Source organism: Sylvia atricapilla, chromosome 1 (assembly GCF_009819655.1).
Source record: "Sylvia atricapilla isolate bSylAtr1 chromosome 1, bSylAtr1.pri, whole genome shotgun sequence".
Lineage (NCBI taxonomy): Eukaryota > Metazoa > Chordata > Aves > Passeriformes > Sylviidae > Sylvia > Sylvia atricapilla.
The window spans coordinates 45,952,932-45,966,229 of record NC_089140.1 but is presented as its reverse complement, the minus strand read 5'-3'; the positions used below and the strand labels follow the sequence as shown (position 1 = coordinate 45,966,229).

Genomic DNA, 13,298 nt, shown 5'->3' with positions numbered 1-13,298 from the left:
GTGTTTAGGGAAAAAGCCTTTGGGAAAAAATATTAGGTGGTGTAAATAAACGTGGGATATTTCTCATCGCGCCTAAGTGCCTCTACAGCTTCAGCAGCTCACTGCTACACAGTAGAGTTTTCCAAATTGCACCTGAGCACACAGGAAATGCAAAGATAAAGTTAAAACAAAACAAAAAAAACTCCTTTATCCGATTCCGCGGCGCGCGGGTCACGTGGGCGCGCCGCCGCCAATCGGAGCGCGCCGCGGGCGCTCGCGAGGCTTGGGTCTCCATGGCAACGCTGGGCCCGCAGCCGTCCGAGCGCCGGCGGAGCGGCCGCCATGGTGAGTAGCGGGACGGGGCCGCCGCCCGGCATTCCCGCTTCATCGCGGCCGCCCGGCACGGAGGCGCTCCGCGTCGGGCCCGCAGGCGGGGCAGGGGTGCGGCTGTCGTCATGCGGGAGCCGCTCGGGGCAGCTGCGAGCGCCACCTGCCCTCCTGGGCATCCCTGCCGTCCCTGCAGAGGCTCCTGGGGCTTGGGGTTTTTGCGGGATGGCCCGGTGGCTTATCTGCGTATCAGCGTGTCTGACTCGGAGATCACGAGTGGCCTGTGCTTATTGTATTTATTTACTAGTATAATTTCCTTTCTGTCTCTAATGAATAGAAGCTTTTCAACTAAAAAAACTCTCCAGCAACAGCAAAGAGGACATTGATTTAGCTTTCCATATGATCCCTCGTATGCAATATGGGGGACTTCGTAGGTGACATCAGGCTTGCAGCCACACTATAAGAGCTGGGTTCATTTAGTGCTGGTGCTGCTTCCTCGGCTGCATTTAGTTTCTGGAGTATTGATTGTTCATCCAGGTATCCCAGGATTGCATTGCCACTGGAGCTTCCCTAAGGACAAGGTGATCAGATGAACTGTTTTGTCTGAGTTACTGTCTCTCTCCAACATCAACTATGCCAACAAAGCACATTGGAGTAAATGAAATGGACTCGCCTTCGCATCAGTTCTCCAGGGACTGTGGTGATAAAATCCCACCCATGCCCTGTTGTGCCTCCTTGTCACTCATGCTACCTGCATGAGCAGTGTGATTCTGATGTGATTGCCCGTGCCAATAATTCTTTGAAATACATGCATGCATAAAAGGGCTACTTAGCCAGGTCTAAAATTACTTTTTTCTTAAATTACCCTGGCAATATTAGTTTCTGGGCGATAGGCTGTTGAGAAACAAATTCAGATTATCACTTAAAGTCTTCTTCATCAAAACCAGCATGGCCAGCAGGTCGAGGGAAGTGATTCCCCCCTCTGCTCTTATGGGACTCCATCTGGAGTGCTGCATACAGTTCTGGTGTTTCCAGCATAGGAAGGACATGGAAGTGTTGGAGCAAGTCCAGAGAAAGGGCATGAAGCTGACAAGAGCACTGGAGCACTTCCCCAATGAAAACAGGTTGGGGATGTTTAGCCTGGAGAAGAGAAGGTTGTGGAGAGACCTCATAGCAACCTTCCAGTATTTGGAGGAGGCCTACAAGGAAGCCTGAGAGGCACTCTTCATCAGGAACTGCAGCAATAGAACAAGGAGTAATGGACACTAATTGAAAGAGAGTAGGTTTGGATTATATATACAGAAAAATATCTTTATTGGGAGGGTGGGGAGGCACTGCAACAGGTTGCCCAGGGAAATTATGGATGCACCATCCCTGGCAATATTCAAAGCCAGGCTAGATGGAGCTCTCAGTAACCTGGTCTAGTGAGAGGTGTCCCTGCCCATTCCAGGGAGCTGGAACTAGATAATCTTTAAGGTCCCATGCAACACAAACATTCTGTGATTCTGTGAGAAGTCTCAGGAGTTTATATAAAAAGTAACAAACATAACATACTTTCGTCTGTATTTTTTGTTAGTACATCCATGGAAGAGACATCATTCAGCTACATTATGAATGTGTAATGTAATACCAAGATACATTTATCCAAGAGCTTCCTCTCCTGTACACTCCTTCTTGTTCTGATCTTCTGATTGCCTCTGTCTCTCTGTTTTTGTATGACTTTTTTGAGCCCTTGCTTCCAAGTACTGGAGCTTTCTCACCCACTTATGAGAGGTGTATAGGGATTAGACATACGAAAATATGGTTGTTTTTCATTGTGCTAGCATGCTAACCCTGTGAAAGCAATCACAGAAACTAATCAGAAGGCAAGTATTCACAGTAGTTATGCTCATTTTTCCTTATGTTTGTCTTTGTGCTTGTATCCTCCTCCACAGGCAGAGCTGGGTGTTAACGAGCACCACCAGAACGAAGTGGTCAGCTACATGCGCTTCGCTCGTTTCAAGCGGGGCATGTGTCTCAAAACAGTGGATTCTTGTTTTCAGGACCTCAAGGACAGCAGGTACTGTGTGGGGTGGTTCTGAGCAGGAATAAAGCAAAATATGTTAGCAGGAGTGGCAGGTTTGAATACTTTATGGAGCAACTTTTCTCCGTTTAGGTTGGTATGTTCTTGTATTTTCCAGAAGTTACAAGTCAAATGACTTTAAACCCAAGTTGCTCAAATTCTTAGGAATTGACAGAGATATTGACAGCATGGCATTGCTTCGTATCTTGCTTCTGATATCTAAACTCAATGCAAGGCTGTAGCTGAATTAATATTTGTGATTTTAGTGATTTAAAGAGAAAATTTGAATAAATAACCAATTACTAATGCTGTGGTCATCTAATAATGACTGACAGTGGATGTTTTTAGAAAATGTTGCATTATATGAGTGGTACCTGTGTAGTGAGATTTCATAACAAGGCAGGATGTTACATTGTTACCTTTATCATACTTGACTAATCTTGACCTCTCTGTTTAGACTTGTTGAAGAGACCTTCACAGTTGACGAGGTGATAGACATGCTGGATGGACTGCAGAGTGTTGTACACAGTGAAGTGGAGTCCGAGCTCATAAACACAACTTACACCAACGTTTTACTTCTGCGGCAGCTCTTTTCACAGGCTGAGAAATGGTACCTGAAGTTACAGACAGATGTCTCTGACTTGGAGAATCGGTAACAGCTGTTGGACTATACTTGCAGCAATAAGAAGACTTCAGAGTCTCGACTATTTGCATTCTTTTCCTAATCATAGAAACCTATTCTTTGAGTATTGTATCAATTATAGGTTACTTTCAATGTTTCCATCTATAAAATAGCAAGATACAAAATAATTTCAAACTTGTGACCAAGGTGTTTTCTTAGTAATATTCTTACTTGAATTAATAATTTAAGAGCAGGTGACTGGACTCAATTTAAAAGCTTGTCTGGTTAGATTATATTTTAATTAAGAATGCTAAATCTATTGTAATGCACATATCATGCCATTGCATGGCATGATCTGTTGCATTTATGGTATTTGTGTAGGACTTCATCCTATACTTCTAACAAGAATTTTACGTGCAAGAAAAAGTAGAGCACTAGCTTCGTAAAATGTGTCTCATAGTGTAGCTCTTAGTGAAGAAATGCCTCTTTATATTTTTCTTTGGTAAATAAATGCTTCTTTATTTTTTTTTTCAAGAGAATTATTGCACCAGGTTGCTGAGTTTGAAAAGTCAGAATACACATCTTCAAATGAAAAGGTAGAATTTTATTTTAATCAAATAATTATCAAATGTCATGTAGAATCATGACAGATGTTTAAAATGCTTAGTATTGACTCTTTGTGCTTAAGAGAAAACCAAAACCCCATCGTTTTTGTCAAAACAGTCTTTGAAACTGTCTAGAAGGTAGCGTTTTGCATTTTGACACCAAGGCTCGCTCTGAATTGCCTTGGCTGTTTCTGGAGCACCTGTTCTGCACTTCTGGAGTGTGCCTCACACAGTTCATCCCAAGGTCAGCGAGCCCAGGGATGTGTTGAAGCATCTGCTTCTGGGTTCCCTTCCCCTGGCACCTGGGGTAAAACTGGGACATTCAATTGTCCCAACACAAACTCAAGAGCTGAGAAGATTGCACAGTACAGATATCACTCTAGCTTGTCATGCATGAATATGGTTGCACCTTATTTGATTTGTCGCATAAAGGTGTATTTACATATATTATATTTATGTCTATATCTAGATATAATATAGATTATTTTTAATACCTTAAATGAGAAAATTATTTGTAAATACTTTTTACTCTAAAAATCACTCAAATATTATCTTCTCCTTACTCCTTTGTCTTTTGGTTGCTGCAGGATTGTTAGTAAAACAATCTGTAGAACAATGTAGAACAATTCTGTATAACCATGTTTGCAATAATTTTATGTCTCTTTGCAGTATCTTTGTTTAACTTAAGCTCAAGGTGAAATCCATAACTTAGTAGCCAAGGAAGCAGTAAAAAATGAACTTGAAATAAAAGGTTGTTCATTTGCTTTGCTAAAGAAAGCTGAATTGACTATCAGTAGTCATTTTACAGGCTAAAGGAGTACTTCTCTTCCCCGTAGAAATCTGTATAATTTTTTTTTTTTAACTTTATTATTTCTTTAGTCCACTGCAGATCCCATTAAACCAAAACTTGCTCCATTAAATGAAGGTGGGTCAGAGCTGCTAAACAAGGTAAGAACCTGACTCTTCATGCAGTTAATGGTCAATGATCATTCTGCTTATGCAAATGAACTGAATAACTGTACAGTAATATTTGTATAATGTGTCTGTCACTATGCAGACATCATGGTAATATACCCCAGAATGTGAAGTAAAATACTTGTAAATAATTAAATATTGTGAAGCATCAGAAATGTACTGTGTGGTTATGGTCTCTAACATGTATCTCAATATTAACCTTTTTTTTTTTTTTTTTTTTGCGAAGACATTTTGGTCTTTGTAATAATTTATTTTTCCATTTAATGGAGTAAAATAATAAATCAGTTCCATGCAGCTATCTGGTGCTTCAACAAAGAAATAAATTAAATTATGTAGCTGACTGAAATTACTAGGTTATTAAACATTTTCTGTATCACTTGAAGTCAATCTTATTACATCCATTATTTCCTGTTTTGTAAGTTGGTAAATTCCTGCTGTAGAAACAGACACTTAATGAATTTGGAATTTACTGGTTTTGAAAGCATCTGATTTCTCACTTGCTAAACATTCTTAGAATTACAAAACACTTCCTAGTACTTAATATTATCAATAGTTTTTGTTAGGTATTATACTAATTTCATTCAACTAAACTTTTCTAAAATGTCACATTTCTTACAATACCCTTTTAATGTTTTGATAATCAAGATAATTAGCAATGAGTTTTATTTTCTGTCTTCTGTCCGGCATTCCCAAAATAATATGTTGAGTACAATGTCTGTCTCAAATTGTTGCTACTCACTACAATAATTAAAACATTCAGGAATTTAGACTTGTATTTTGCTTATAGGTTAATGTAGTTCTCTTTCAAAAATAATTTCAAAATCATAACAGTTTTTTCTTGAATATGTACATCTGTTGTCTTTTTTTTTCCCCAAATCATTCAAAGTTCACGTTGTGAATTTACTCTGATAAAACATAGGTATTTCCTGTGACATAGAATGGGATATGCAGTAACCTGGTATTTGTCTCTTTTGAAAAGGAACTGCAGATAAATTCTTACTTGCCTGTTGATTGAAAATATTAATTATGAGCAACAATGAGTTTTGCATCCCTGAACATGCAATTTTTAATCATGAATCTTGTTACTAACAAAATACTGATCTCAGTAATCTCAGTGCAGTAAAGTATGTGTTTAGGTGAATAGCCCTATATGTTACAGCAGCATCAGAGAATTATATTGCTTTCTCACTGAGGCAAAAAACCACATAAATTAATGAACTCTTGATTTCTTATGAAGGCCATATTTATAAGCATTTAGGATCTCTTTTGCTTTCCTAACTTATGAAGTGTATTTTCTTCCCTGAAATATTTGCAAAATCCAAAATGGCACAAGGATGTTCACAAACATTTTCTTGTTCTTTAACCCAAAGACAGTTGCTCATCTCCAAGAAGAAAATGAGAAATTAAAGACCAGGCTCAGGACCATAGAAACACAGGTAAATTCCCATGTAATCTTGGATGCTTAATGCGGGTTACATATTTTAAAAATATCTAAACAAGAATCCCATGGTTGTTATTCTTATGTTTTCAGTTAAAATACATTTCTGAAGTTTTAAATTTTCAATGTATTGCAGGCGACAGCTGCTCTAGATGAGAAGTCCAAGCTGGAGAAGTCACTGAGGGATTTACAGATGATCCAAGGAGATCAGAAGGTAAATATAATTATATCCCTCTCTCCTGTTTAAAGCAACTGTTGCCAGTACATGCAAAATGTTGTTCTGTATGGTGTGTTTCTTTTCTGGCAAATGCAAGAGTTTGAGTTAATGTTGTTCCTGCTGACATTGTTCCCTCTGGTCTGTCAGTCAGCAAGTAATCTGTAATATTAGTTGATGTTATGACATGTATTCAGGAACTATCAGGAAGTAGTGTTCCAGAATTCATATTCCCAGGGCTGATATTTGTATTTACAGACACAAATCTGTCTGTATGTTTCTTTGTGTTTACTAGTAGAAGAATGATACCTAGCCTGGTTTTTAGAGCAATAATAAAACACTAATTCTTTCACAAATTTGTTACTTGATGTTGACATGAACAAGCCTGATTTGCTTTTTTTGTAGTTCTCCCTATATCAGCACACTGTTAAAAATGTTTCACCATTTATTTTTATTACTTGAGGTTCTTAATCTGTTTTATAAATGGGGGCTTCAATATGGTGAGTCGCATATTGGCAAAAAAATGTAATAAACCTCATGTTGACACCAACAAATCTCTTCAGGTCACCTTAGTATTTTCCTAAGTTTCTACCTTTATTTGTCAATAATTAGGATTTTCTAAAGTTTGTTCATATGTAATTGTTTCTTAAATTTAAAACCTTTTAGTTGAGGCTTTCAGCAAAATTAGAACACTTTAATCCCATTATTATGAGTAATTGATTTTTAAATTCCTGCAGTATTTACAGATTTGGAAGTGAGGTTGGAGATAATAAAAAGTTATTTTAATTTTCATATTTTAATCCTTATTTCTTTTTATTTTGCTTTCTGTCTGGTTTATGGTATGTACTTGGTTTTCTTAATATGTTAAAAGCTTAGTTAGTAACTTTCAAAAATGTATTCAGTAATATTTTTAATAGGAAACTTGATTATCAGTCATGGCAAATATTTTCTTCCTCTGTTTTGTTAAACTTTAAATTATTAAAGGTTTAAAATATTAAAGGGGTGTATTAAATCCTAGATAATACTGTTTGTAGTGTTAAAAGATTGGAACCAAATCTCATCCTGCTTTTCTGGATAAACATGAATTGGCCTCAGTGTCAGGGCTGCTGAGTATCTTCAGCTTTCATGTCCTAATTTGCTCTCTGTAATCTGTCACTTTCTGCCAGTTGCTCATAAAGCAGTAGATTTCAAACTCTTTGAACAAATAAATGACTGCCAAACCAAAATTGGTTCATAAGGACCAACTCATCAGATGGGTTTTTTAAAATTAATATTTAATAGATGGTTCCACATAGGAAGTGTGAGTCAAAGTAACTGTAACTGGTAGTAACTGCTCTGTTGGATCAGTTTAATTTGAGGATTTAGAATTTTTGCATAATTGACTTATGTCATGGTTAGAAAATACCAACTCAAACATACAAAATGTATGTAGTGCTTTTCAACTGTGCTGCCTTGGATGCTGTCTCAGAATTCAAAATAAGCTTTTCTTCTGTACAGTTACTGCTATCAAGTGGTTTCCAATGCTCAAGTCTTAAGTTCCATGTAGAAAAAGGAACAGAGCTTTTTTAAGTTTTAGATTTTGTTGGTTTTAAGATGCTTCTGGTTCAGCTTCATCCTGAGTCATTACACTTTTGAGTTTGAAATTGAGCTTTAAAACCTGAGAAGGTTTTGTTTCTTTCTTTGGTGTTATTTAAATAAAAATCCATGGAACAGTTACACAACTATAATGTTTTATGACCAGAACTGATGTTCAGAAAAGTTTGAGTTGTTTCTTCTGTAAGAAAAGGGGAAAGTTGCTTTTCAACTTGCAGCCTCTTTGTGTAAAATGTCTGAGAAAGGCACAATGTTGGTACCTGACTGAGAGTATGAGCCTTAACACTTCCAGCTGGTCCTGCCCACAGTACACAAACAACTTTGGAAATGTTTTAAAAATGCATTGTAGCATAGACATTCAGATCTTAAATTTACTGTTTCTGTATGGTAAATAACGTCTTGTAATATGATTCATCCTCTGGCTCTAACTAATTCTTAAAGAGGCAAAGTACAAGTACTTAAAAACCTCATCTTGGCTGAGAAGACATTCCAGCTATCTTTTAAAAGTATTTATTAACATTTTTTTAAGTTATAAATCAGTCCCTGCTCTAACTTTTTTTTTTTTTTTTAGTTGAAGCACTTCTCATTTAGGCTTTACAGGAGTAACTTGTACATCATTATTAAAGATAAAAATGTACCTACTTTGTGTGGAATTTTGCACTTAAAATTTTAATTATTTCTTCTCTTGAATTTGACATATTTAAAATATTTTTTTTTGTTGAAGAATAATGCAAATCAGGATATCACTGAACTGGAGAATAAAGTGGCAGCTTTGAAATCCCAGTTTGAGAAGACTTTGAATGACACTACTGCAAATCAGAAATTCTTGGAAGAAGACTTGATGACAACAAAACATGACTTACTGAAGGTTCAGGATCAGCTTTCCACAGCTGAAAAGGTTAGCATTTTATTGTAATGTGAAGGTGAATTCGTTACTCACATTTTAACTGATTAGTAATTTAACAAGCACGAGCTACAGGATGCAGAGTTTACCAGGCCACACTTTTGCCCTTGTATTTTTGTTATTTCAGTGGAAAAGCCTGTTATACAAAAAATAGCAAACCCACAATAACTACATGGTTATAACTAGATGAATATTAAAAAATTGACTATTTATCTGGATAGAAATTTCTAAATGAAAAGCGTATTCCCAGTCTTCTGAAGACTTTTAGCCTGATTTTGTTAGAAAATTAAGTTGGTGCCCCAGTAATCTCATTTGAATCTACCAGCTGACTTCATCTGAATTTGAGTAAGTTACAGAAAACCAGTATTGTCAAACTTGAAGAGGAAAAGCTAGTAGTTTGGGGTTTTTTAAAATATTTTTGTCTAGGCTTCATAATATGTAAATAATATGTTGATGTTATTATGTAGGAACTGGAGAAGAAGTTTCAGCAAACAGCTGCCTATCGCAACATGAAAGAGATTCTCACCAGGAAGAATGAACAGATAAAGGACCTGCGTAGAAGACTTTCCAAGTAAGTGGTGATGCTCTGTCAGTCTCAACAAGATCCTTGTTCTGGATCCATGTTCTGCTGCCATTTTGTCTCTAAAACAATCTATATATTTTCCTTTAAAAAGAACTTTTAATAGGCTATGCTCTGATTTTTGACAAACCAGTCAAAAATGAATGGATGGATGTTTGGTGTGGTTAGGGCTGGTGTATGCAGAAGCAGCCTCCATAGAGCAAGTAATGAGAGAATTAATTGTGGAGAGAATACAGGATATTCATGGCTGTGCTAGATAAGGCCTCAGGTGCTACACAAAGAGATACAGATGGGAGATGTTCCAGGTGCTTTGGCAATTGTTTGGATTTGGGGATAGGTCATTCCTTCAGTCTACTACTTGGTAAACTGGCCAGTTTTAAAAGATGAAAATAGTCCAAAAAGTAAATGCCTTTGTGTCGTGGGTTGAAACAGTATCTCCCTGCTAGGATCTTAGGACCTTACATTTCTCCAGAAAGGACAAGGACCTATGGGAGGAGGGGGCAGGTTTTAAATTGACACGCTTTTCTGACTAAGAGAACAGAATGCGACTTCTGGTAAACACTCATACAAAAAGCTGAAGCTGGGTTGGAGACGGCCTCTTTTTCTCCTGTCCGGCGAGAGGCAACATCGTGGCTGTCTGCGGGGAGCCGGGCTTAGGCCCTGGGCAGAAGGCTAGGGCAGAAGCGGCAGGGCCGGCCGCCGGTCGGGGCCGCGGCAGGACCATGCCCGGCCCCCCGGGCTACCGGCACCCCGGCCCGAGGGGACAGGGGGATCCCTCTCCCCTAACCCCCAGGGGGGGTTTTACAGAGCAGCTGCCAGAGGCTCACGCCGGCAGAGCCGGCGGTGGAAGGATAAAGTATCCTTCAGCCTTCCCGCCCCAGCGGCATGGCTTTGGGACATTTGCCCCTGCCGCCGGTGAGCACCTGACCACCGGAGGCCTCGGCAAGGTTTAACTCTTTCCTGGCACAGGTTGAGACTCTAACTCTTCTCGGAGATGAGAAAAAAGGCCAAATTTGTGAAGTTCATGGCCCATGAGTAGTGATGAGAAAGGCTACGTGATGGGAAGATCCACAAATGCAGATTCCCTGGGCGGGCTGCTTTTGGTAAAAGTTACCAAATCACGGGAGTGACTTTTCTCTCAAAGACTGAATGAAAGACTGTTTTATAAGTGGTACTGACCTAGAATTCTGAGTTTTGCCTCTTTACATTGTTTGTAGAAAATGAATAGTTTGTAGTGGAAGAGAGGGTTGGTTTTTAGAAATTAATTTGTGTTAGGTTTTTTTTCTGTTCTTTTCTTCTCCTCTTAGTGTATGTTAATAAAATCTATCTGTTTCTGCTTCTAAGTTGAGCCTGCTTTTGCTTTTTTCTCCCCAAAATCCTATCTCTCAGTTAACAAACAAATTAAGCAAACCAAAACCATGACACTTTGTCTGTGACCTAAGTCATGCAGTAAACCTTGACAGAAATGTGTCACTTTTGGGTGTAATTTATTGTTTTGGTTTCATATTTTCTTCAGAGACAAAATGTCTTTGGGGTATTTTCTAGTCTGTTTTAATTATTTTTCTATTTATTCTTTTTAAATCCTCAGATATGAGTCAGAGGACTGAAATACCAAAAAGCATCTGATCCATCAGAAGTTGTCATGGAAAGAAAATGTAGACTGGTATTATTTTTCAGTAATTTTTGTTTTGAATGTTGTATTCTTTGCTTCTGGTGTTTAAAATGACTATTAATATTAATTTCACACTGAAACTCTAATTTTACTTCCTTGTAAACCTATTATTTATAGGTATTAGTTTCCGCAGTCATGTTTTTAATGGTTAAGCATTGACATTCCTTGAGAAATAGCAAACAGGACCTTGTTGAAGAACTGAGAACATTCCCTACAAAAAAAAAAAAAAAAAAAAAAAAAAAAAAAAAGGGAGTTTATTTTTGTTAAAAAAAGGGGGAGGAAAAGACCAAAAACACATACATTAGAGTTTTTGATGTCTTCAGTGTGGAAACTCCAGTTATGACTTTTGTATAGTTAATGTAGTTATGAAGTATCATTATATGTAAAAATTGCCTCGGTGAAAGAGTAGGAGGAACAAAAAAGAAATGCTGATTCTGTAATGTTACTTCACACTGGACATTTCATAGCTCAGCAAAGTGTGGTCAGTAGCATTTTTCTGGAGGGTGTTCATTAGATAATGAGATAAATATGCTTTATAGCCAAAGTACTGGAACCTTTCAAATAAAATTGTGCTTTTTCACTTGAATTGATTTAAAGCGAAATTGAACATCAGAAGACGGATTCTGATTTTGCCAGTATTCCTAATATTGAGATGATAATCTAAATACGCATAGGAAAGTTAGTGGAGCAGCTTGTTTGGGAAATAAGTTATTTTAGATGTTTTCATCTCCTTTCTTAGTGTAACCTCACAGAAAAACAGCTTACTTCTCTTGAGTCTTCTACTTGCAATTCTCTGCCTTGCATTTGTTTGTCAGTCACCTAATAGTGCATTCTACTTGTTCATCTGTCCCTGATCATATGTATCTTGTATTTTACTTCAAATAAAATACTATGTTTTCAAACATTTAATCTTTAAGGAGATGGGTTTTTTATAGCTATTAATGAAAGCTTTGTATAGCTATTTTTTGAATATCTGTAGGAATGAGTGGCAGATCAGTAAAGAATCTTTCTAGAAATGAGAACATGTAAATTACAGATCTTTGCTCAAAGCCACATCACATCAAACAGCTGTAAAAGAGAGTACCAGTGACAGTGCTGAGGAGAGACAGAGTGTTTGTGTTACAGAAATTGGCATTTAACAATGTTTTTCTCAGGAGCTGCTTGAACTGAAACAGATCTTTTTTCCTCATTATTACTTTAACAAGTAAAGCTGTTAAAATTGCTTAACTCAAATCTGCCATACACTTGCAGTCTAGGTTCTTCTTTTTTCTCTAAGTTCAAGTTTTCATGTTTTCTGTAAGTTCTCCTGTTTTTTGCCTCTCACTGGTTAAGTGAGGTTGGTTTGAGATAAAGTCCGTGCCTGTGGAAGGATATTATTGCTGTAGCACAGCAGTAGTGTGTTCTAGGGTGGCATCCTCTTCATGACAGTTAAGATAATGAAAGGTATTCTTTTGCCCCTTGTACAGTCACTAAAACGTTAAGTTCTTAAAGGGCATGTACCAAAGAGCTTTTTGGCCTGTGTTTGCTCAGAACAACAAAAGTACTTCTCTGGATGAACGTTGTGGGTTTTTTCTTCATCATAATGCTTACTTTAATGAGATCAATTACTGTTTCTAAAATGGGAGGTAAAGGGTGAAGAAAGCCAGAGATTCTCATGACTCCTCCTGGACTTCTTTTCTGATCAATTTTTGACTCTAGAATATTGACTCTGTGATCAGCCTTCATTATCTGCTTAGAAAGCATTTCAGCAAGAAAGTACACTGTCAGCTTCAGTATATGGCAAGGTCTCAGTGAAATAAGTTTGCTGTAGACAAGCATTGTTATACATCTTGTTATCTCCTCAAATGAGTAAGGCAAGTCTTGTAAAGCATGCAGTGCAAAATTGAAACTCGGACTTTGATTTCCTGCCTTACAGATTGCCAGTGATCACTGTGATGCTTGCTTTTTGTGCTACAGAATGGCTAATTAAAAGTCTTGTGTAGAGCTCTTGATGAAAAATAATCACAGTGATATACCTGTCAAAGAAGACCTGGAGCATTATACAATAGTGACTTTTTTTTTTTTCTTGAGATAGGTACAATATTTTGAAGATGGAGATGATGTCTGAACCTCTCCTGATAGTGCCTGATGTTTCTAAAACTTCACTTCTTTCCCTGAGATGTAAATTCTAATACTGCTTTTAGCAGCCTTTGCTCCTTTTACTGCTCAAATAGACGTCATCCATTTCTTCTACTTCAGTAGTTAATTCCCTAGTTATGCCTGAAGGGAATGTTTTATAAGAAAATTTCTGTATGACTGGCTGATCTGCAGAAATCAGATCTCTTTAA

At 37.5% G+C, this 13,298-nt stretch overlaps 1 protein-coding gene across 1 annotated transcript; it reads left to right on the top strand.

Moving 5' to 3' along the window:
• The first annotated feature begins 279 nt into the window (after window positions 1-279).
• LZTFL1 (leucine zipper transcription factor like 1) lies at window positions 280-11,875 on the top strand. The gene is made up of 10 exons (XM_066321587.1): window positions 280-324; window positions 2,241-2,365; window positions 2,826-3,020; window positions 3,526-3,586; window positions 4,475-4,543; window positions 5,941-6,006; window positions 6,145-6,222; window positions 8,540-8,713; window positions 9,187-9,290; window positions 10,888-11,875. Exons 1-10 carry the CDS (start codon window positions 322-324, stop codon window positions 10,904-10,906), a joined length of 894 nt encoding a protein of 297 aa, XP_066177684.1. The 5' UTR covers window positions 280-321; the 3' UTR covers window positions 10,907-11,875.
• Window positions 11,876-13,298: the final 1,423 nt, after the last annotated feature.